Source organism: Macrobrachium nipponense, chromosome 33 (assembly GCF_015104395.2).
Source record: "Macrobrachium nipponense isolate FS-2020 chromosome 33, ASM1510439v2, whole genome shotgun sequence".
NCBI lineage: Eukaryota > Metazoa > Arthropoda > Malacostraca > Decapoda > Palaemonidae > Macrobrachium > Macrobrachium nipponense.
Window position 1 is genome coordinate 40,557,503 of NC_087219.1, and position 25,000 is coordinate 40,582,502.

At 37.1% G+C, this 25,000-nt stretch overlaps 1 protein-coding gene across 1 annotated transcript in view; it reads left to right on the top strand.

The window, feature by feature from the left end:
- The window catches only part of LOC135203106 (heterogeneous nuclear ribonucleoprotein L-like), a gene marked incomplete in the record, with an annotated part of 652,533 nt that overhangs the window by 530,792 nt on the left and 96,741 nt on the right, over positions 1 to 25,000 (top strand). Inside the window, 1 exon segment of the mRNA XM_064232737.1 lies at positions 20,953 to 21,025. Coding sequence (XP_064088807.1) covers positions 20,953 to 21,025 — 73 coding nt within the window.

Sequence of the window (25,000 nt, forward strand, 5' to 3'; positions counted from 1 at the left end):
CTCTCTCTCTCTCTCTCTCTCTCTCTCTCTCTCTCTCTCTCTCTCTCTCTCTGGCAACTAATTACAGCTTAATGGCCGTCTGTCCTCTACTTTCTCTTGCTATGCTCGCATTAACCAGATGACCTTTCCCAGGAGGAAGAAGGGGCATTAGAGACAACCCAAAAAACGGGCAAAATAGTAGGGTAAAAAAAGAATAAAAATCAGAATAAAAGGTCAGAGAAATAATGTCTTGGTATAAATGACGAAACCTGATAGCGAGAATATGACTGGGAGAGTTTTCGAGAGTGAAATTTAGCATGAGATATACAGTAGTATGATTATTATTGTTAATTAATTAGAAAAAAGTAACAAAAGGCCACCCATAGGAAATTCGGAAAGAAGAAATCAGTAGGTTAATGTTAGAATGTTACTATATGTTGATGGCTATAATTATAGTTTAGAGATTACGAGTTCCAGGAAGGGAAGACTATGCGAAGGCAAGACTAATGTATACGTTATTGCTTTAATTAGTCTTAGAATAATTTTTTGAAGATTAGATAATTACTGAAATGGCACATGAAGTAAAAATTGACAAATGAATTCAGTTGAAATTAGACGAGTTCAGTTGGAAGCAGATGACACAAGCAAGCAACTTATGAAAATTAATTAACAAGAGCTTGTTGTCGACTGAAGTGAATATTATATCTATATAGAGTGAAGAGAACATAATTATGTTGAGTGGATCGAATATACGTTATGTTGAGAGAAGATAATATACTTAATGTCGTTTGAAAAGAGTATAATTGTCTATTAATGAGATTATACTTAATGGATGAGTGAAGAGAACATACTTGAGAGTGTAAGAGACTTCGGGATGGCCGAAGCTGATAAACCCGAATCGGAATAAATTAAAGAGAAAGAGAAAGGAGGGAAAGGAGGCGGCATCCATTATCGGAAAAGCGGAGTGAAACCAAGAAGTTAATGAAAGTTAAAATACCGCCGCCTGGAGAGAAGTTCGGCATTGATAGAGAAGTATTAAGAGCCGGGCCTGGATTGAAAGTGGGCCTTTGATTCCCACTCGTGATTCCAGTGGGAATTGCAAGCCCTTGCATTCATTCCTTAGATTCCAGTTTGAATTGCAAACCTTGAAATGTGACTTTGAAAGGCCTCTGATCTTAATTGCGTATTTGGATTTCCGGGCGGCTCTCTTTTTATGATTTTCTCTCTCTCTCTCTCTCTCTCTCTCTCTCTCTCTCTCTCTCTCTCTCTCTCTCTCTCTCTGATGGATACGACTGATTGCTCACTTTATTGTAGGTCGAAATCGCATTTTTTTCTCGGGTAAATTATCAGAGAGAGAGAGAGAGAGAGAGAGAGAGAGAGAGGCTTATAAATCTGCTGATGTCACCATAACAGAGGGCATTAACGCCAAGCAAAATATCGGAATGATTCAAATACGAATGTTCAACTCGAGCACATAACAGGAGAGGAGGAGAGAGGAGAAGAGAGGAGAGAGAGAGAGAGAGAGAGAGAGAGAGAGAGAGAGAGAGAGAATTTCTCTCATCATTAATGAATGGCTTGAATAAACAATGAACTTTATAACCTTGCCATCATAAGAATTGTACAGAGAGAGAGAGAGAGAGAGAGAGAGAAAGAGAGAGAGATTAATCTTGTCTGCCATTGGAGTAGAGATGAGTTTTATTCTCTAGACAAGGGATTGTGTGTTGGTGGGTGGGTGGGAGGGAGGGGGCGGTTGGGGGGCGTGTTGTGTGCTGAATCTTTTTGGGGAGGAAATAGTGAAGAATGGTTGTGTGTTAGCGTGAGGTGCTCCTCCGCCCACCTGCGTCATCTCGTTTATTATTTAGGTGGGTGATGGAGTCTCTCTCTCTCTCTCTCTCTCTCTCTCTCTCTCTCTCTCTCTCATAGTACAAATTTTCATTTTTATGATGGCAAGTTAGTCTGTTTTTGAGTAAAGTTCGTTCTTTATTAGGGATGAGATACGTAAATCTGAGTGTGTGTGTGTGTGTATATCATTCTTCATGATGGCTAGGTTTTAAAGTTTTTCTTGTATAAAATCCATATTTTATCAATGATGAGAGAAATTCTCTCTCTCTCTCTCTCCCTCTCGCTCAGGAATATTTTAAATATTCAAATATGTACTTGAATCTTGAATTCTTGTAAATCAAATAACCTGTAGATTTTAAATGCTTAAAATGTACCGGGAATCAATTTGGATGTTTTAAAAATTCAAATATATGTACTTCGAGAATAATTCCGAAATCTTGAATTCAAGTAAACCTGAAATTATGTGAAGATTTTAATTTATACCGGGAATTATTTCAAGTGTTTTTTTTTTAAGATTTTGAAAAATGTAATTCGATAATTCCCAAATCTTCAATTAATGTAAGAAGGAATTGATGTTAAGATTTTAAAATCCGTCATTACGGTAATCATTTCAGGATTTATAGAAATTCACATATGTGCCTCTAAAATAATTCCGGTATTTTATAATCATATAAACTGAAAATAACCGAGGATTTAAAATTATTATACACTGGAAACCATTTAAATCATTTTTTTACCCAAATATTTACTCGGAATATAACTCCAAAATCTTTAAATCAAGTAGTATATTGTGTATATAAAGTGTAGGGGGAACTGGAGGTACTGTGTGAGGGCTATTATTTTTTGTTTTGGCTCTTGTCCCAGGTGAAAAAGTAGGTTCCTTTCCCAGTCTACGAGAAAATGTTTCTCTTTCCTACACAACCTTTTCCACGGGATGGATATATATAATATATATATATATATATATATATATTAGTATATATATATATATATATATATCATATATATATATATACACATAATATGAATCATATCTACATATATTTATATATAAGTTGCTAGCTTGGATTTTTTCTTTAGGTGGAAAAAGGAAACATGATGGGTGGGAAAAAATGTTTTGTTACTTCCTTAGGTGTGGTGTGTGTGTTTTGTTTCTAGTGTGTGTGTGTGTTTTTTTATGTATTATTTGTTGTCTACGCAATTATTGTATTTAGTAATGTTTCTCACGTACGGGTAAGAAAGCCTAGAAGTTGTCGCTTTTAAAATGGGCTCCTTTTTTATGTGACAGTTTGTCATGATTAGTGAAGTCACTCAACACATTTAGTCTTAAAAACAAACTCTCTCTCTCTCTCTCTCTCTCTCCGCTCTTCCTTCTTCTCTCATCTCCTTCTCTCTTCCTTCTCTCTCTCATTTTAACACGGTAAATGTTAGTAGTGTGAGTAGTTAGTGTCAGTGATACTTGTTACTTCAAATGGGAGAAAAGATAGATGCCATTTGTTTGCTCTCTCTCTCTCTCTCTCTGTGTGTGTGTGTGTGGAACCAGGCAAAACTAGCCTGACATGTTATTCCTAAGGGGGGAGGGGGAGGGGGAGGGATGGGGGAGGATGTGAACAACTTCTGAGGGTAAGTCGATCTAAAAGTTTTAGATTCACAGCTCTTTTGATCACAAGCTTTTTCTGTGGGGGGTGGGGGAGTTTGGAGTGGAATCCTTTCCCCCCTCCCCCTCCCCCTCCCTTTCTCCTCTCTCCCTACCCCCCCTCCTTCCTGCCGGATGTGGTCGGGATTGGCTGTTGGACGACCAGGAAAATACAATGTCCAAATCATTCTGCTTTTATTTCACGGCAGAGAGAGAGAGAAGAGAGAGCGAGAGAGAGAGAGAGAGAGAGAGAGAGAGAGAGAGAGAGTTGCATTTGGTGGGCAAAAGTCTGTACTTTTATTTTTGGACTTTTAGATTTGAGTTGTGCCATATTTCTGAATTCGTATTGTTCGTGCTTTTTTTCATTTCTCGACATATATACGTGTTTCCATATTCATGATAAATTTATATATATATATATATATATATATATATATATATAATATATATATATATATATATATATATATATATATATATATATATATAACTGTTCTGTGTCCATGCATTGCATGCACATTTTGCTAATAAACTACGTACGTGGATGCACTTAAAATTTTGTAATGCATTAATTACGTTTACTTTAAATAAAAGGTCAGCAAATGATACAGTGTAATAAACGCCATTGTATTGTATAAAATCGCTTTTTCATAATTCACCTGAATGCAATTAAACCCTATCTCTGTCTTTTACTGCGCTCTTGGGCAAAATCTGGAAAGTTATTTGATACAGATACAACAAACATGATATCATGATTATAGACACACGAGTGGCTAACATGGTATCAAAGGCGCCTGCTACTACCGTGCGCGACCCAGCGGTGGCATTTACGATTTGGCGTCGGTGTTGTAAACATTGTCGACGTTTAAATCGGCGCTGGGGGTTAACTGGTAAATTATTAGTTAATTAGTTGCGCTGGACAAGCGGTGGTTATTATCGCTGCAACAGCTGCGGAAGCTGCTGGTGCTGCTGTGACCTCGTATTAAATGGTGGCACTTCTGACCACCCTCCTCCTCCTCCCTCCTCCCTACCCTTCTACCCCTTCTCAGTATTTCCCCCCCTGGTGGCCCTCTTGCCTACACTAACACAAGGCAAGAGACGATTAACGCGAGCACCACTCCTGGCCTGGCCTATATGAACAGCTTCAGGATTTATTGTACTACTGACGTTGCCCCCCCCCCCCCCCCCCCCCCACCCCCCCCCCCCCTCTCTCTCTTTCTCTCTCTCTCCTCTTCTCTCTCTCTCTCTCTCTCTCTCTCTCTCTCTCTCAAGTTCGTGATTTTTAATTTATCCGAGTCGTCGTCGTCGTGGTCTTGGTAAATGGAGTGTCACCAGAAGCATCCATTAGGTCATCGACTTGGGTATTAACACTCACCAGCTTTTGTCGGAAAGATTTACTGCGGTCAAAATCGTTTTGCTTCCCCCCCTTTTTTTTAAGTGAATTATTGCCGTCTGACAGGTCTCGCTTTTCAGTAAGGTCGTGGTGTGAGGGTGGTCTTCTCTTTGTTGATGCAACCTAATGAGTTGTGGCATTTGTTATCGTTCGTTACAGGTTTGAGGTCTTTTCTTTATAAAGGTTGAGTGTGTTAGGTTGTTCTTTTTTTCTTCTGAACGTTCTATTGCACACACAAATATGAGCTTCTTAAGTCTGTAATTGCTCATGTAGGTTATTTTTTTTCCTGAAAGCTCTATTGCACATATAAATATAAACTTGTTCTTAAGTCTGTAATTGCTCATGTAGGACATGTTTTTATTTTCTGATGTTTCTGTTCCACATACTAATATAATCTTGTTCTTAAGTCTGAAATTGCTCATGTAGGATGTTTTTTTTTTCTGAACGTTCTATTGCATATTACAAAAATAATCTTGTTCTTAAGTCTGTAATTGCTCATGTATATGTGGGTTTAATTTAAATGAACTGAAAGCCTAATAGTGCTTCTCTGATCAAAGTTTGTATATATTTTTTAATCAGAGTTTGTCCATTACATGTTTCCATGTATTTATGTCTGGCATTGAGTGTTTGGCGCAAACCTTTCATAACTTGCACTTCCCCAAAACCTGTGGGTCATTTGTCTAGATGAGGGCATCAGATTCCTCTTCATTTGGTCAAAGTATTGGTCCAGAGTTTTTCAAGGTATGCGAAGGTGAATCTCTAAAAGACTCTTCTACATCAACAGACCTACATCTTTAAGTTAATTTGCCATTATTCTCATTAGTGCAGATTCAAGTTGTTAAAATCAGAAATTATTCTTATGTAATGCAAATTCAAGTTGTTAAAACCAGCCATGGATGCTGCAAATGGGGTATATAATTTTGCATCATATACGCTGGAAAAAATATTGACGATAATCTTCAACATGCAAGTGCAGCAATAGGCTTTCCTTATAATTCCCATGCCGACAAATTCAGGACAACTGGTTTTCCCCTCCATTATAATTGTCCTACTGTCTTTGTGTCCTGACCCGTCTGTCTAGGTGTCCATATATCCGCCTACCAGGTTTCTGCTTTGGTCTTTTATTCATTTCAAGTTACTTGCAAATGAACAGTCATTAAAAAAAAGCCAGTTATTCGGCGTCATAACTACCGGGGTACTGATGCCAAGTTGAAGGGATTTTACTCACGTGCAAATAACATCCCACCTGAATAGGCCTCGTGTCTTTCTCCTCTGTCTTTCTCAGTAGGAAGACTTGTGTGAATGGGCGTCCTAATGCTTCTCTCTTCCCATATTACCTTGTAAACATAGCCGTCCAAGAATAACCTCCTGTTATCAATCTTGCATGAATAGCCTTCCAAACACTGCGTCTCCTAAGATCGCTTATGAGTGTGATATGACAATACCCTTTCAGACTGTTTCTTTAAAATAGCTTTTCAAACATCTAAAGATAAAGTTAAGTATATCTTAGTTTAACCAGACCACTGAGCTGATTAACAGCTCTCCTAGGGCTGGCCCGAAGGATTAGATATTTTTACGTGGCTAGGAACCATTGTTTATCTAGCAACGGGACCTACAGCTTATTGTGGGATCCGAACCACATTATATCGAGAAATGCATTTCTATCACCAGAAATAAATTTCTCTGATTCCGCGTTGGCCGAGCCGAGAATCGAACTTCGGAATACCGGATTGGTAGCCGAGCGCGAAAACCACTCATCCATCGAGGCACTCAAACTTATATAAAATCATATAAAAATATCTGCGCGAAAGTTACGCCAACGTGGACCATTGTCTACCCTATTAACTTTAACGAGAAGCCGACCAAACATCTCGTCTTGTAAAGTGAAGTACGACTTCGCATCTACTAAACGTTTCACTTCTTGAATTAATAGCTGTCCAAACGTTCTCTCCTGTAATATGTTATAGGTAGGTCTACAAAAGTAACATGACAAGAATATTTGAACATCTTTCCAGGCATTGCGTTCATACAATCAAGTACGAACAGTCGACCAAACGTTGCAAGTTATACAACACAAAAATGTTTTAAACATTTTTGTCCAGACATTACTTCTTTATAATCACTTGTGACAAGCCATCCAGACGACACAAGTACGTCTTTACAGAAAATTATGAATATACGTCTGAACATTACATCCCATAACATCATGTATGAAAGTCAACAAAACGTTGCAAACGTTTCATCGCAAAAATGACATCCCATAAAATCTACAAAAATGTTTGAACATCCGTCCAAAACATGACATCCCATAAAATCATGTCAGAGAAGCCATCCAAAACGTTGCCTCCCGTGAAAACATGTATAAATGGCCGTTGAAACGTTTTCCTGCCGAGAAGATAGCCAGCTAGCCAGTGCTTTCCGTGTTCATTCAAACGTCTGGGCGTCTTTTATTGAGCGTGCTTGATGCCGCGCAGTAAATTCAGCTCAACACCTGATTTATGACCCCCAAGGTTTTCGGGAGTAAGTTATCGCACTTTGGGATTCTTCCGCGGCAACTTGAGGGATTAAATATTCCTACGTATTTCTTGCCGTATTCATGAACGCGGCCTGCTGGAGAGAGAGAGAGAGAGAGAGAGAGAGAGAGAGAGAGAGAGAGAGAGAGAGAATGACCTCGTTTTCGCTGCCCCGGTGTATGCGGAGGGCTTGTTCATTGGTGTGCGGAAGGGAGAACGTGTTTTCGTTTGATCAAAGTTCCGAACGGAGCGTAATTTTATGTAGGGAATATATTAATATATATAATTCCATACGGGCTGTACCCATTTTTTTATAACTCATCTATATATATATAATATTATATATATTATAGTATATATATATATATATGTGTGTGTGTGTGTGTGTGTGTGTGTGTGTGTGTGTGTGTGTGTAATGTTTAATGGGTATTAAAAAAAATGGGTACATTGCAATCATTGCACCCTCACCTGTCGGAGCACAGAAACCCGGCTGCACAGCGTCGCCGCTAGCCGTTTGCTTAACAATGCATCGATTTCATGCCTTGTGGTCTAAATAACTGTGAAATCAATAAATGCAGCATAGTATCCATTTATTGGATTGTGAAGGATTGCATTTGGCGTGGGTGTGTTGGAAGGTGTGTGGGTGGGTGTCTCGTGCGCGAGGGAGTTGCGTTTGTTTTACGAGTGCTTTTACTAGGCGTCATACATGTGAAATCGTTTGGTTTTTTGTGGCTTAGTCTTGTCTTTGTGTACTTGGTTTTTGTGCGTATATATATGCATAGACACTGTGTGCGATATAATACTGTTGATATGCACATTAGTTTTAATGATGCGCGCTCGTTGAGACTGTAACGTATATCTGACGTTTTTGGCATAAGCTTATGCGACGCAATACATTCGTATTTTATTTTCCTCTGTGGGTTTTGTATGCTGATATAAAAGAAGAAAACAGGTATACACACATATATCTATATTATATATGATTATATATGAATTTTCTTAATCAGATGAACCTTGGTAAAACCCGCCGATTATGCACTTGAAAATGCTTTCAAATAGACAAATGTTAGACAGGTATAAAAACACCAAAATTTATTCCAGTAATGATAATTGTAATTCTTGAAGAAGCGAGGAGAAGGGATGGTTGCCTCAATGTCTTACCACCAGTATATTTATTTATTTATTTATTTATTGAAGGTGATTTTTATTTTAGAAACTTCTAGAAGCAATTATCTCCCATCCCTCTCTCGAGGACAGTCTGACTATTAAAGGACTATTTAATGCAGCGTAACAAAGCAAGCACGGTGTACAGTCCATGTTAAGCTTAATGGCTCTTGTCAATTATCTGTTGGCTGTACATCTCGTGCCGTGGTTGTGTTTTTTTTTTTTTTTTTTTTTACACGAGATCACTCTGCTCTGTCGGTGCTTGCTTTGGAGGTTAATGTGCGTTTTATGATTCATTCGTTATGAATGTTTGATGTGGGTGATGATGACGATGATAATGGTAATAATAAAGATGGGATCTGTCCTCATCAAATTATAGAATTATAAATAGTATGTATAGATATATAATATATATAATATATATATATAAATAACATATATAATATAATATATTATAGCTTTTTTCAAATAGGTTACAATTAATTATAATTTGTACAAAGGTTTTGTTAATTTGTTTTCACATAAGTTGACGCGGTAACTTCAGCGGTAGGTGATAAACAAAAGCAGTAACAAAAGTATGTTGATACTCAACAAAACTGCTGACTCAGTTTACTTTATTATTTACTACCGAATCCTGAAATAAGCGTTAAAAATTGAAATAAATTGTTTCTCAATAAAAAAAAAAACTACTACACCCGACGGATCTGGCGTCTCTCTAACTAGATTAGTAACATACCACAACAGCGCTTAATAATTTAACTGTGATTTCCATACAACCATCATTATTCCATAATAATAAGAGCTTGGAGACATATTAAATTATATATATATATATATATATATATATATATATATATATATATATATATATATCGTATGTCTTCCAAGCTCTTATTATTATGGAATAAAATAGTGGTTGATGATACTGGAAATCACAGTTAAAATATTAAGCACTGTTGTGGTATGTTGTTAATCTTGTTAAGAGGGACTCCAAAAGATCCATCGGGTGAAGTAGTTTTTATTGAGAAAAACTTTTATCTAAATTTTTAACGATTATTTCAGGATTCGGTAGTAAATAATAAAGTTATTTAAGTCAGCAGTTTTGTTGTAGTCTCCACCTTCTTTTATTACTGGTTTTGTCATCACCTACTGCTTGATTTTTCGCGTGAACGTATGAGAAAATAAAATACAAAACCTTTATACAAATTGCAACAAATTGTAACATTTGAAAAAAGATTATCATAAAAAATGTTATGCAACTTACAGCAACCCTGTCGGTTCCTAGGAATGCCTGCAAATATCTTAAGAAATGTTTATCACTCAATTGAAAAAATATAAAAGATTATATGCAACTTATAACAAGCCGAAAAAATAAAAAAAATTATACGCAACTTATAACAAGCTGATCGGTTCATCAGAATGTTGGCAAATGTAAGAAATGTTAATAACTCGATTCGTATTGTACCGGATTTAGCTGAGATTTTGGAAAATATTACAATATTTCGAGTCCCGTTTGACATATATTGTTTTCTGTTACCTGCAAAATGGTATTCCTGCTGGGGTCTTTTTGGGTCGAGGTAGATCGTCAAGAAATGTAATAAAATACGGCTTGACCTAAAGGAAACACTCTTTCTTTATACTTTATATTTGTTCCTACACAAACAGAAACCTTCGTTCTTTACGTGGAAGCGAAATCCTACGTAATAAACTTCAGGTTTGTATATTAGGTAAAATACAAATGACTTTAAATATTTGCTATTTTTTCATGCATATACAAACCGTCTTTATTTACATAGGATTTAGCTTCTACAAAAAGACCTTCAGGTATCCAAGGAAAAATGCAAATTATTTTAAAATTTTGCAATTTTTAGTGGACTATTGCTAACAGTTTAGTCGAGGCTCTTGTTAAAGGCTGCACAATCAAGAAATGCTATGATATGCATTTGTATTTCACATAAAGGATAATGCTTCATAAGCCTCTGAATGAACGTAACCATGCTCTTTGTTGAAACGTGGTTATATCGGCTTATCTACCAGAAGAATCTTCTAGGTATATATGTACGACCTCTTTTATATTGAGGTTTGTGGTTCTGAATTCTCTGAATGAAAAGGACATAGCTTCTAGTTGAAACCCTGGGCTTATCTGTAAAGGAAAGCCTTTCGAGAATATATGTACGAATTCGTATCTACAAGGAAAACCTTTTGAGGATATAATTATGCACGAACTCGAATCTACAAGGAAAACCTTTTTGAGGATATAATTATGCACGAACTCGTATTACAAGGAAAATTTTTGAGGATATAATTATCTATGTACGAACTCGTACCTACAAGGAAAACCTTTTTGAGGATGTGTGTACGAACTAATATCTACAAGGAAAACCTTTTGAGGGTATAATTGTGTACGAACTCGTACCTACAAGAAAAACCTTTTTGAAGGTATATGTGCGAACTCTTATCTACAAGGAAAACCTTTTTGGGGTTACAATTATGTACGAATTCGTATCTACAAGGAAAACCTTTTGAGGATGTATGTACGAATTCGTATCAACAAAGAAAACCTTTGAGGATGTATGTACGAATTCGTATCTACAAGGAGAACATTTTTAAGTCTATAATTATGTACGAACTCGTATCTACAAGGAAAACTTCTGATGATATAATTATGTACGAGTTCGTATCTACAAGGAAAACCTTATGTGATATATGTATTATAAACTTTGACACTAACGTCGCATGCAAGAGCATCCTGGTCACATTTTGAGGACGTCGTTGTAAGTGGAAGGAAGCAGCGATGATGATTCCTCACACGTTGTGTATCTCAAGAGGGAGCTTTATGTAGGACGAGGGCGGAGGAAAGCCTGTGCGCGCCCCTGTATAAATGCTAATTGGGTGTGGGAGTGAGGGAAAACTCCGGTAACGTTGGTTGTGGGCGGTGTGTGTGTGTATGTGCGTGTGTATGTATGTGTGTGCGGCGTTCTTAGCGAGAGGGGTGTTGGGTGTAGGCGAAGGTGGGCGTGAGCGGGGTCGCTTTTCCCTTCACACGGGGCAGGATCGATGTGCCCCGCCCACTTGGCGTCCCCAACGCGTCCTTGACTGGGGAGCGACAGGGACACCCAACCAGCCACTCCCAACACCTGCTCTACTGCTGCCGCTGCCGCTGCAGGAGCCCTGCTGTGGAGAGAGAGAGAGAGAGAGAGAGAGAGAGAGAGAGAGAGTAGCTGGATGACTCTCGATCAATTCTTGTTTGGATTCGTCCATCGCACCGTTTCTGTAACTTCTAGAGAGAGAGAGAGAGAGAGAGAGAGAGAGAGAGAGAGAGAGAGAGAGAGAGAGAGAGAGAGAGATCGCTGTTTCGGAATCTTTAGAACGTCCTCCTCGTTCTCCGGAACCGCTCTGAGAGAGTGAACTGGCAACTGATTAACCCTCGTTTTAGAAAGCTCATCTCCCAGCTGAAATAAGAGGAGAAAGATTAGTAGGCAATAGAGCATTCCTGGTTCTTGAGCAACTGTTTTGGAATTTGAGTCGTTCCAGAGAAGAGAGAGAGAGAGAGAGAGAGAGAGAGAGAGAGAGAGAGAGAGAGAGAGATTCATTATAAACGGTTGTGTGTGTCATTCTAGCTTCTTCCTGAATGAAGAGAATTTCTTCAGTTGTACTGAAAATTTCCTCCGACCTGCTGATGCAGAGAGAGAGAGAGAGAGAGAGAATGAATGAGTCGATGGAACTTTTCACTGTCCCGTTTAAAAAAAAATGGGATAAAAACAGCAGCTGTGTTTATTCAGACCTAATACTGTTTTGGAATTTGTCACCACCTTGGGGGGGGGGGGGGGCATGAAAAAAAGAGAGAGAGTGAAAAAAAGAAGTGAATGATTGAGAAATTAGGCGACTTTGTTCACCTGTCAGTTCTTTGTATCGAGAAGTGCCCGTAAGTATTTCTTTACTTTTATTGAAGCAAGAAGTGATGAAGACAAGGTACGTGGTAGTTGGCTTTCAGGTGATGGAACAGTTATGTTGAGACTTGTGACGACGGCAAGTATGCCCTGTATAAGAAACGTAAAGGCCGGCAGGTCCTGTTTGGAAAGTGTGTTTGTGCTTTAGACGGGACGGTTGGTGCGAAGAGACGGTAATTGTGCGCTTATAATGGACGAAGTGTAAGCGGAATAAGGTCGGCCATGTGCAGAGCAGATAGGCATGTAATTTCTTTTTCGTCCCTGGAGAGGAAAAGGGAGCCAATGCTGTGATGCACCAAGAGCCTAACGGGCTTTGGGGGGTGGGGGGAGGGAATGTGAATAGGAGTCTTCAAGGGAGGAGGAGGGGGGGATGTTGGCCCGGTTACGTGTATTGTGAACGGGAATGAGTGGGGTAATGAGCACTTTTTTTTTTTTTTCTTTTTTCATTTCTGGGTAATGAGATGAATGCCGGTAATGAGAAAAGCGAGAGGAGGTTTTAATGGCGGGCCGATTGTGTTACTGGGATCGGGGCTAGGAGCATTTATCATCAACATCCTTTTGTTTACCTGTTTACCCAGAGAGGAGTCCTTTGTTGTTTCCGTCGGATGGGAGCAGGCGGGGGGGTTTGCGCTGGTTCTCCGTCGCGTTTGTTCGTCCTTTTGAGTTTTTTTTTTTTCCCCTCATTGCTTTCTGTCGTTCCTGTAGGTAGTCTGCTTGATGTCTGATGTGATCATATTAATACAATCTGTTCGTCAATATGAATTGTTCGCTTATAGTAGCTGAAGTATATGTACATGTATCCTTTGTTCATCCACTTTTTCCACTTAAAGTCTTTCTTTTACACTCTCTTGATATTTCAGTATCAATAGTTTTGCCTATATTGAAATTTGTATATGAATCATACAATACTCCTATTTTCGATCCATTTCTCGTGTTTCAGTTCTTGCCATTCTATGAAGAGGGGCGCTTGCTTTGCAGCATGTCCATACAGATATCATAGTCTGTTTCTTATCTATATGCACAAATAATTAGTACTTTATCAGCTGCAACACTGACTTCTCAGAGTGCCGCTACCAATAAATGCTAGACACCATTTGCAGAAGAGCCTACGAAGATAGTGTGTGTTTATGTTTGTGTATGTATTTTTGCTTCCATCCTCAATAGGTTGGCAAAGGGGAGATATAAAATGCTTAGACACGAACATGCTGGTTTCATATTAAACAAAGAATTGCACAGACCTAAAATCTGTGTCTAGACGCGTTGTGCAGGAGGATATGAAACGATAAAATCCCCCTCTTGATTACGAGAGGGTTCATTTGATAGCTTCCTGCAGACCAGTGTATTGGGAAGTGTTAATGTTGGCTTCACGTCAAGTGAAATTGCAGCTGGTAATAGGGTGCTACGAGGAATGTTCTGTCACCTTAGCTGCTTCCCTTCCTCGTGGTTCAGTAACGAAAAAAAGTTGCTGGAGATTGAAGAGAAAAGGTTGAGCTTGTAGTGAGGATACTGTCTTGGAAGATTTAGATAATGCGGATAAGGCTTTTAATTAGCAAAGGACCTAGGAGGTTACGAAGCTGGCTAAATAACACTTAATCATATACTCGTATGTGTCTTAGGCGCGAAGATATGTTAATTCGATTGTATTCAACATAGGAAAATGAAAAGTTGTTCTCAGAAAATACCCAACAGTTTCGTCCTCCAACGGACCTCTTCTTGGAGCGTTTACTAAGGAAAAAACACTCCAAGAAGAGGTCCATTGGAGGACGAAACTTTCAAGCCTTTTCTAAGAAAAACTTTCTTCATTTTCCTATGTGGGATACAATCGGAAAACTCGTATACAGATAGAGAGAGGTATTTAAATTTAAGAAAACCAGAAGTAATGAGGACTGTATGCACAGTAGGAGGAAATAACACTTAAAAATGAACAAAAATCAATGAGGTCGAGTCCTTCAAATATTTAGTCCTAATGATCTCCGATACTGGTTCACTTCAGTTGGAATTTAGTCACCAAGGAAAGGGGGGGGGGGTGTTTGTTGGCATATCAAACTATAGTTGAATATGTTTGGAAATCATATACCGAAGTAAGGTTGTATGTAGGTGTGGTATGATTATGTATAGCCTTACGAACAGAAATATTTGTAGGACAAAGAAACTTTGAAATTGAAAACACCCATATATATATAATATATATATTTATATCTATATATATATATATATATATATATATATATATATATATATATATATTATATCACTGGCTATTGTATTACGTAATTTGTAAAAAAAAAAAAAAAAAAAAAAAATAGCAGCCAGTAACATTCTTTTCCCAAGACGAATTCTTGGTGCAAATTACCGTTTGGCATAATAACATTACCTTATCCTCCCACAAACACTTCTTAATTATACTCTTACTACGTAAATGTAGTAAAGATGCTGCGAGTTCACCAGTACGTGCATAATGTGGAATTCCCTTCAGGTTTTACGTTATGTGGCTTATAGTACGAAGGCGTTCGTATAATGAAGTTTTTTTTAACGCTTTTTACAAGGTCATTAGCATGAAAGATCCTTCAAATAGCGCCTTGTGCAGCTGTACTTATCTTTGAGCAAATGTTAGTTATCTTTGAGCAAATTTTAGTTATCTTTGAGCTAATTTTCATCTGTTCGAGTGTATCTTTGAGCATTTTGTGTTAGGTGTTTCCTTTGCTTTCGTAAAGTTTGATAAACGTATTCTGGTGTTTCCTTTGTTTTCCTAAAATTTGATAAACGTATTCTGAGTAAACTGTTTAGTTTGATTGTAAAGCAGAATGTTGAAGGTTGTCGAATGGAGATGATTAACAAACTGTACTGTATTTCGTTACGAGAGAAGTCTGCTAAATTCGAATATTCTCACGATTTTCTTGATGTACTGCATTAATTAAACCTTTATTCGACTTACAAAATAATTGCAGATAGCGGAGAAGGATTTGGCTATATTTAATGAGTGGAATAACTGTAGGATTAGGGGGCATGGGTTTTATAAAAAAAAATATTTTAACAGTTGTGCAGTAGGAAATGTTCATTTGTATGCACTTTACACTTAAATTGTTAATATTACCTCTCTCTCTCTCTCTCTCTCTCTCTCTCTCTCTCTCTCTCTCTCTCTCTCTCTCTCTCTCTTTTATAGCGAAGCATTGTAATTATCATCAGATGTGAGCTGATTAGCAGACATGAACGCTCTCTGATTCTGTAAGCCCTACCCAGGTGTATTACGTGGACAACTTAATATAACTACATTCTATGTCTTTCTTTTACCGTAGGGAGGCACTGAGTTCACTCACCATTGAACTCTGCTGTGACAGATAAGAGTTAATAGAGCATGATGAACGTGGCAACTTCATCTATAGAAGACTGGTGAGAGCCCGAAGACTACCGATGTGTATATACATATACATAGATAAATGTACTATGCGTCACATCGAGATCGAACCCAGGTCTTTCAGTTGAAAGGCAAGGGCACTACCAACTAAGCCACAGTTGAAAGAGTTTGGGTTCGAGCCCGATGTGAGTCGGTAAGTTATTTATGTTCCACACGTGATCGTGTTGATCACACACACACACACACACACACGATGTATGTATGTATGCATGCATGCGTGCATGTATGTATGTGTAAACAAACATAAACATCAATGAATTTTAATACCGAGGTGAGCTTCAGATATTGATGTTCATCAATACAGTTTACTTCCACTTTGCCTCTCTCCTCCCCCTCCCCTCCCCTCCCCATCCCCCTTTTCCCACATACCACTCTCCGCCCTCCCACCCACTGATATCAACTGTTTGACTGGCAGCTGGGTGGGATAAAGGTGGAGAGTTGAGGCGTAAGGGATCCGACATTCCCATTCGAGTAGACGAATCGGTTCCGTCAACAAGAGGGATGAATGGACATTGAAGGCGGCAGGTATATATAAGAGAGAGAGAGAGAGAGAGAGAGAATGTAGTAATTATATACTTCCGTCATTTTTCTTGGTTATAAAATAATGTTGTCGTGATCAAGAAGTCAGTGGGTTATGGTTGTGAAAGTTACTCCACTTTGATGTTTGTATGTTTATATATAAAATATATACATACAGGGGTGCGGTTACTAGCCCCACCCTGCCCTCTCTGTTGATCCCATTGGACGCTAGTTCTCAGTTACAATTGGGTGTCCTGGTGGGCATGAGAATTTTGCAGCAATCCACGACGAACCTAGTCAACATGAGCAGAGCGCTGCACTAAGCTGCTGCGTTCACTTTGGTAATTGTACCCTATGATATATATATATATATATTTGTGGGGTGTGTGTATGTATGTATATATATGCTATATATATATATATATATATATATATATATATAAAAAAAAAACGGTACATAGTGATAAATCTTGATATATATAGACAATCCTGAATTGTGGAAAATGTTCAGGACTCTTGATGGATAGGTAAATAAATGATAAGGACTGAATTGGAAGATAATGTCTAGATTGCTTGTCCATCAACGGGACAGGTGATCAGGTTAGCAGGTGGAGAAGGGGAATTTTTGTTCTGAGGAAATCTATTGTAGGAATCAAGGTTTTATTTTGCAAGTGGTACCCAGCTGTTTGTGTGTTTGTTGATACGTGTATTATTTTTGGCCCTATGGCTTTTAGCAGGTTTATTTGTTGAGAAGTGAACACTGATCTGTTGAAATTGACTTGGCTGTTTCATACTGTTTGGATGTTTTTCTAACTTATTTTAGTATCAATACAATGATTTATTTTTAAATTATATTTTGAATCGTTGTAAGCCTTAAGGAAATAAATCCTTATTGTAAAGAGTGATTAGAATCACTTACCGGATGAGTTATTTACATTAACAGAAATTAAAATTTAATTTTTATTGTGACATAATGAGATTGTTTTTAGATAAGTCTTGAAAAAAGAAAATAAGAAAAAGGAATGTGTAGAGCAGTAATGCCGATAGTTTTTAGTTACGTCGTGGAAAAAAGAAAAAAAAAAAAAAAAGAAAATTTAGAGTTTTCAAGTACGTGGAAAAGAAAATATGAAAAAGGTAGAGTTTTAGGCCGTGGAAAAGGAAATAAGGAAAAGTTAGTTGAGGTTTTAGGTGCGTGGAAAAGAGAGAGAGAGAGAGAGAGAGAGAGAGAGAGAGAGAGAGAGAGAGAGAGAGAGAGAGAGAGAAGAGTTTTTCGGTATGTGGAAAACAGAAAAAGGAAAAGATAAAGAGTTTTTAGGTACGTGGAAAACAGAAAAAAGGAAAAGGCAGAGCCTTTAGGTAGGTTGAAACCAGAAAAAGGAAAAGGCAGATTTTTAAGGTACGTGAAAAAGGAAAAAGGCAGATTTTTAAGGTACGTGAAAAAGGGAAAAGACAGGTTTTTAAAGTACATGAAAAAAAGAAAGGAAACTAAGAGTTTTTAGGTACGTGAAAAACAGAAAATGGAAAAAGGCAGTGTTTTTTTAGGTACATGGAAACCCCCCCAAAAAAAGAGGGGTGGGGGATGCAGACTTTTAAAGTACGGGAGAAAAAGAAAAAGGAAAAGATAAGTTTTTAGGGACGTGGAAACCAGAAAAAGGAAAAAGCAGAGTCTTAGGTACGTGGAAAAGAGGCAAAGGAAAAGATACGAGGTTGTAGTGGTTGAATGAGAAAGTGGAAGTGAATAATAAGTTTTTTAAGGTACGCGTTAAAAATGAAAATGAACCGGTAGATAAACAATGCCGAAGCCCCACCTCCCATAAGATCTTACGAGTATAGAGTTATAAAAGTATGTGGAAGAATAAAAGAAGGAAAATGTAGAGTTGTTGACAGATATGTGGAAAAGAGGAAGACCAAAAGGTATAGATATAGATATGTGGAAAAAAGGAAGAAGTTTTTAAGATAGTGGTTAAAATGAAAGTTGTTTTTTTTTTTTTTAAAGGTACGTGGAAGGGAAAAAAGGTAGACTTTTGTGATACATGGAAAAAGGGAAAGGTAGAGAAGTGATTCCGAAGTCGGCCTCCCTTTCCATCCCATTCATAGGCATTCGGTTCTGAGAAATATTGTTTTCGTATGCCTGGCAGTGAAACGTGGTTTGTTTACAGAGTAGGATGGCGCGGGTGGCGTGGCCGAGTGGTTGAATCTGATTTATCTCGGATATCATGAACATGTGTCATGTCCTTCCATGAATGTAAAATAGCCCCAAGGACTTGGACAGGACTTTTTTTTTCAAGTGCAAGGATTTTTTTTTAAGTGAAAGGATCTCTGGAAGGAACCCTAAAATTATTTATAGATCTATAACATAATACGTATGTGTGTTTATATATATTTATATATAGTATATAATATTTGTGTACGCAGTAAAAATTTTTGTAAGGTACTGTATAGTGTTGATAAGTAATTAAAAACGAAACATCTTACCCACACCACTTTCTCGATAGTAAAAATAATAATAATAAAAAATAGAAAGTAGTAGTAATCTAACCGTTTTCCAATACCACATTTTTAATTTGCATGTCCTTCGGTTTTTGTGGTTGTCTCGCATTTTATAGTTTGGTAACTGACACTACAAGGTTGTGTGTGTTGGAAGGCGGCCTTCGTGGTTATTTTACGTGAATGGGGTTTTCTGTGTGTGTTTTTTTTTTTTTTTTTTTTTTTCTTTTTTTTTTCTTTTCTAAGGTCATCTGTCATATGCATTCTATAAGTATTCATTTTTTATTACAAAGGACACAGATAAACAAGACTTCTCTAATGAAGCTTTGTCAGTAATTTTTGTTTCTTGATATTTTCTTTTCCAAAGGTCATCTATCTGTCATACGGAATACCTACTTAATCATGCTAGCATTTATTTTTATTTATTTATTTATTTTTTAGGAGACGTGACAAAGATGAGAATGACTGGAGAATTGCTCTAATCAGTATATTAAAAAGTGAATGGGCTGTCATTCTGTCATGACAAATCCATAAAATGATGCTGTGAGCTCCGAATCAGGCATGGAATTCGATCGTTCAAATGATGCAAGGAGCACGGAGTCGGGCAGAGAACTCCATTCGTTCAGATGATTCAAGGCGCAAGGAGCCGGGCAGAGAATTCCAATCGTTGAGATGATGCAACGAGCAGGGAGTCGGGCAGAGAATTCCAATCGTTCAGATGATGCATCGAGCACGGAGTCGGACAGAGAATTCGTACGCGTAAGCGAAGAACCAAAAGAACTGATTTAAATCTCTTATCAGAGTTCGCTTCTGAGAGTTTCGAATTCATCTCATTAGATGAAATTTGAGTACAGTTGCACCAACCACTTGTGGCGCTCGGGTAAGATAAACTTCAAATATGCTCGCGTAACGAAGGACGAATGCTGCTGTGCTCTTCATTATAGGAAGGGCTTTGCTGAATTTAAGGCTGACTTGACACCAGCTGGAGTGTTGTGTTTTTACGTCGTTTGGGTCTGATTTCATGTAGATAATAGATTATTAACTTGTTGAGGAGGGGTACATTTTACTTTCATTTTTCAATAGATTTTTGTCGTATTTATTTACATTGTGTTTATAATTTTTTCAACATGTATTTTCTCATATGTTTGACGATCTGTAACCTAAGAGGTGGTAATTAATCGTATATTGTTATATCCTGATATAGGTCTAATTAGCTTTTTCATATATCATATAATTGACAATTAAAAAATAATATGCGCCGACAATCGTTTTATCACCTATAGTTTTAATTTTTTATTTTTCATTATATATATATATATATATATATATATATATATATAATATATATATATATATATATATATATTACTGTCGAAGTGGTTATCAGTGTGCACTCACTATTATTTTGCTTACTCAAAAGAGATTTTCAACGCCCCAATGATTCTTTTGAAGAATCTAGCGACTGTTGGTGTGTGTTTGTGTGTGCGTTTTTATTTTTCTTATACTCCAAGACCTTTTACATTTAGAAACATGAGTTGACGTTTGTCAAATTCTATTCGTGTATTATTATTAAGCTTTCCATTTAGAGCAGAAAATATCGTGGATTAACAATTAAGTGTTAAGGTACTCTTTAATTTTTTTCCTTCCCTTTTCTGTTTATTTACAGATTAATGTTTAAATTTCAACTTTATCATTATTAAGTCATCTATGAATTGACTTTTTAAATCTTCAGGTATTCTTTTAAAGTTTTTAATTTGATTTTGTTAATTTACAGATTATAACATTCTAAGTATCGTCTACATGACGTTCAAAGAATCCCCAAGTATCGATAAAAGAAAAATTTGACTACATTTCTATGTACTGCATTCTCTCCAAGAACCTAAAGTCTCGATTAAAAAAAAAATAATTAACGTACTGTATTCTCTTTCCACGATGTCAAAACGCTTACTCTATCCTCCCTCGTATTCTGACCTTCTACTCTATATTAGGTTTCAGTGTATACATATTATGTGGAGGGGACGGTGCCCTAATAATTTCTCTTTTATCTCTTGCAGGAAAGGGGAACCGGAGTCGCCCAACCATATTCTCCTGATGACCATTCTCAACCCTGCCTACCCCATCACAGTGGTGAGTACTGATTTGCACTCTCGGGTCCTCTTGTCCGTCTGTCAGTTTGTGGGGTGGATACTTTCCTTGTTCCTGGTCAGTTGTTGTTCGTGATTTTATTTGTAAGAGGAAATTTCGGAAAAGGGAGTTTAATGTTGGATCATATATAGTGCATATATATATATATATATATATATATATATATATATATATATATATATAGTGTGTGTGGTGTCAGTTTAAGATTCTTCTCTCTCTCCTCTATCTTCTCTCTCTCTGCTTACCTATTATATATATATATATAATATATATTATTAAAATATTAAATATAAATATATAATAGATGTATATATATATCTATATATATATATATATATATATATATATATATATATATATATATATATATATATATATATATATATAGAGAGAGAGAGAGAGAGAGAGAGAGAGAGAGAGAGAGAGAGAGAGAGAGAGAGAGAGAGAGAATTTTAAACTGACCCCACACACTATATATATATATGAATAACTTGATCACGAAGTGTATAAAACGTGATGCTATGTATAAATAAAGGTTTTTTGCCACGAAGGAAAAAATGAAAAAGCGAGATAAGCCAAGTACTTTCGGTCCTGTTCGGACCCTTTACTGAGGCAAAACCTTTCTATAAATATATATATATATATATATCTATATATATATATATAAGATATAGACTCACGTATACATACACATATAGAAAATTTTAAACTCCCATTTTTGTTGAGCAAATTCGGAGTGACGCTATGCATTCTGCTCATAAAAGAAAGGTAAAACAATAAATTAAAAGATTTAAAGTTGGTAAATAAGCCTTCCCTGCGTGTTGCCGATGTTGTCAGTGTTGTTTCCTGAATAGCTGGCGATCCAATCGAACGAAGCATTGGGACACTTTCGTCACAGTCGGCGTGCAGCGGGTCACAGCTGTCTTCTGCTATACTTTGAAGAAACCCACGCTCTTAATGCTTGTAGCGCGCCTTTTACGGCTCTGGCTGGGCATTCTCTGGCAACTGAGCGAGATGTTCGGATCTCTCTCCCCTCTCTCTCTCTCTCTCTTGGACATGTACCGAAGGGGAATTTTTTAGTTGATAATAATTTTTTCCCCTCATGGGATCGAACCACCGTCCAGTGGACGGGAACGAAATCAGGGGGCCTAGTGACGTTATCAAGTCTGCCATTTGTAGCTCGAATGATTTATATGAATCACGGTGATGTGATAATTATTCATATATATATATATATATATATATATATATATATATATATATATATATATATATATATATATATATATATATATGCACACACACGTATAATACATCCACTGAGAAAGAGAGAAAGAGAGATTGTAGAACTATGAACTTAAATGTTAAAATTAGCTATATATTGTATATATTAGTTCAGATCTCTCTCTCTCTCGTCTCTCCTCTCCCTCGCTCTCTCTCTCTCTGCTCTCTCTCTCTCTCTCTCTCTCTCTGTGTATTGGTGCTGTTTTGAATGAAGAAAATTTTCTCTTAAATTTTCAATTTGATCAAATGAAACTGTAGGATATGTAAGCTGGCTTCGAGAATTTCCTATTGACATTTTTCAAGTATCGTGTGTTCAAGGAGCAGAAGTGGTTTGTATATTGGTAAATTTGAAGATTCCTCTGTTTTTTTCCTTGAAAGAAACAATTCTCGACATATAAGTGATTTAATAAGATAAAAAGTGTCAATTTTCGGGCCCAAAAACAGGTTTGTGATAAAGGATTTAATGCTGTTTTCTCTTTTGGTACAAGATGCAGCGCCATTCACTGACATTCAGACCAAGATACCTAACGGTCATAAATTGTAATTTTTTAATATATTTTTTTTAAGAATAACGTAATGTTACCCTTTACTGTTTTGCTTTGGTGAAGCAAGACATTAAAAGGCCTTGTTATTCCCTCAGTCTCAGCGTCAGCTGGATCTGTAGCCTTCTTGTGACCCATTTCCGATCGCGCTGACCTTTCTCAGTTCCATTTACACACCCCCCCCCCCCCCCCCCCCATCACTCTCTACAAGTTAGCCCCGCCTTTCTCCGGGCTTTGAAAAGGCGCTACGTCACAGCACACTTGACTATACAAAACGCGCTTTGTTCATCGTTCCCTTGAAGATTTCTGGCTACAAAGCGCACTCTTCATTGTCGCTTTTAACCTGATCACTGAACAAAGCGGGAACATATATAATATTCCCTCGTCACTGGAAAATGTGGATTTCAAGAGAGAGAGAGAGAGAGAGAGAGAGAGAGAGAGAGATTGCTCGCTCGCTCGCTCGTAGTTCGCTCTTTCCATTGATCCCTTACTTGGCCTTTTTAGGCTCGGCTGGCTTTCCTATTCTGGGCGACCTTTGAAGACATTCCTGTAATGAAAAGGTCTCGTTGTATCCCAACTAAGTGTTTGAGAGAGAGAGAGAGAGAGAGAGAGAGAGAGAGAATTATCTTCACAGGACGTCTTTTTGGTGAATTTTAACTTGAAAAACGATTGGTCATTGATACATTCAAGTTTCAAAACGTCTGCGCTCTGCCTGTCATTTTTTTTTTACCTTAATCCAGTATAATTGTATTTATTTAAGAGACTTTCTCCCTCCTCCTCCTCCTCCTGCCACTAAGACACGCCATCCATCACGGAGCCGAGTCATTGTCGTACAGAGAAGCGGCGCGAGTAAGGACAGATTGCTTTGTATCTCGTCCTTTGGCCTCGTGTGCTAAATTCTCCCTCTCTCTCTCTCTCTCTCTCTCTCTCTCTCTCTCTCTCTCTCTCCTCTCTCTCTCTGTCCGAATTAACGTTAGGACGTTCGGTTTCCCTGGTGATGCTTCTCGCCTGATTGCAGAAGCGGGAACACCGCTCGTTTCTGTTTCTTTATTGGCCGGACTTGAATGGAGCCGGTACGGATACGGATATTCTTCACTGGGAGTTTTTTTAATCGCTTTTTATAGTATATATATATATATATATATATATATATATATATCTATAAAAATGTTACAACAAAATTCCATCTATAGAGATGGAGTATACGTATCTATCTATTGTGTGTATATATCCATATGCGTGCAAGTATGTATGCGTGTTTACACGTACACGTGTGCACACATGTATAACTATATATGCACATTAATAAGTCAAAAAGGAAATACAAGTCGGTAAAATACACCAACATGCAGCATTTGTATGGGCAACCCAACAAAAAAAACTTACATTATATATTTTAAGTTTTTTTTTTGTCTAGTTGCATATACAAATACTGCAGGTTGCTGTATTTATTTTGAAGAGGTTGAAGTTTACGGATTTGTATTTACTTTTTGACTTACTAATGTGTATATATAGATATGTATAAATGTGTGCTCACTTGTAAGTGTACACGCATACATACTTGCATGTATGTATATATATACACACAATATATAGATATGTACACATCTCTATAGGTAGAATTTTGTTTTAACAGAACATTTTTACCAGGCATATATAATGTGTATATGTATGTATGTATGTATGTATGTATTACACTAAATGTGGAGGATTGTCCTTTTATTTTAAAGACCTGAATGTGAAATCCTTGAAGTTCAAGGATTTGTTACGGGGTTTCTTCAAAGAAATGGTTTCTGCTCCGGTATTTCTTTTCCAAATGTTTTTGTTTCCCCAAAGTGAACGGATTTGCAAGAGATTTCTCTTATGGTTTTATATTTTAGAATTTTGAAGGAATTTATGCACGTTTGTATCCTAGGTAATAATTCGATGCTTGGATTCCTTAACTTTAATCTTGTCTCTGATTGTTATCGGTATTGAATTGAGTGGTAATTATAGGAATTCCTTTCAATACGCAGTCCGTATGAGTCTCTCTCTCTCTCTCTCTCTCTCTCTCTCTCTCTCAGGAAAAACATTTCGGGAGGTTTCATATCTCTGGTACTATATTATTATTATTATTATTATTATTATTATT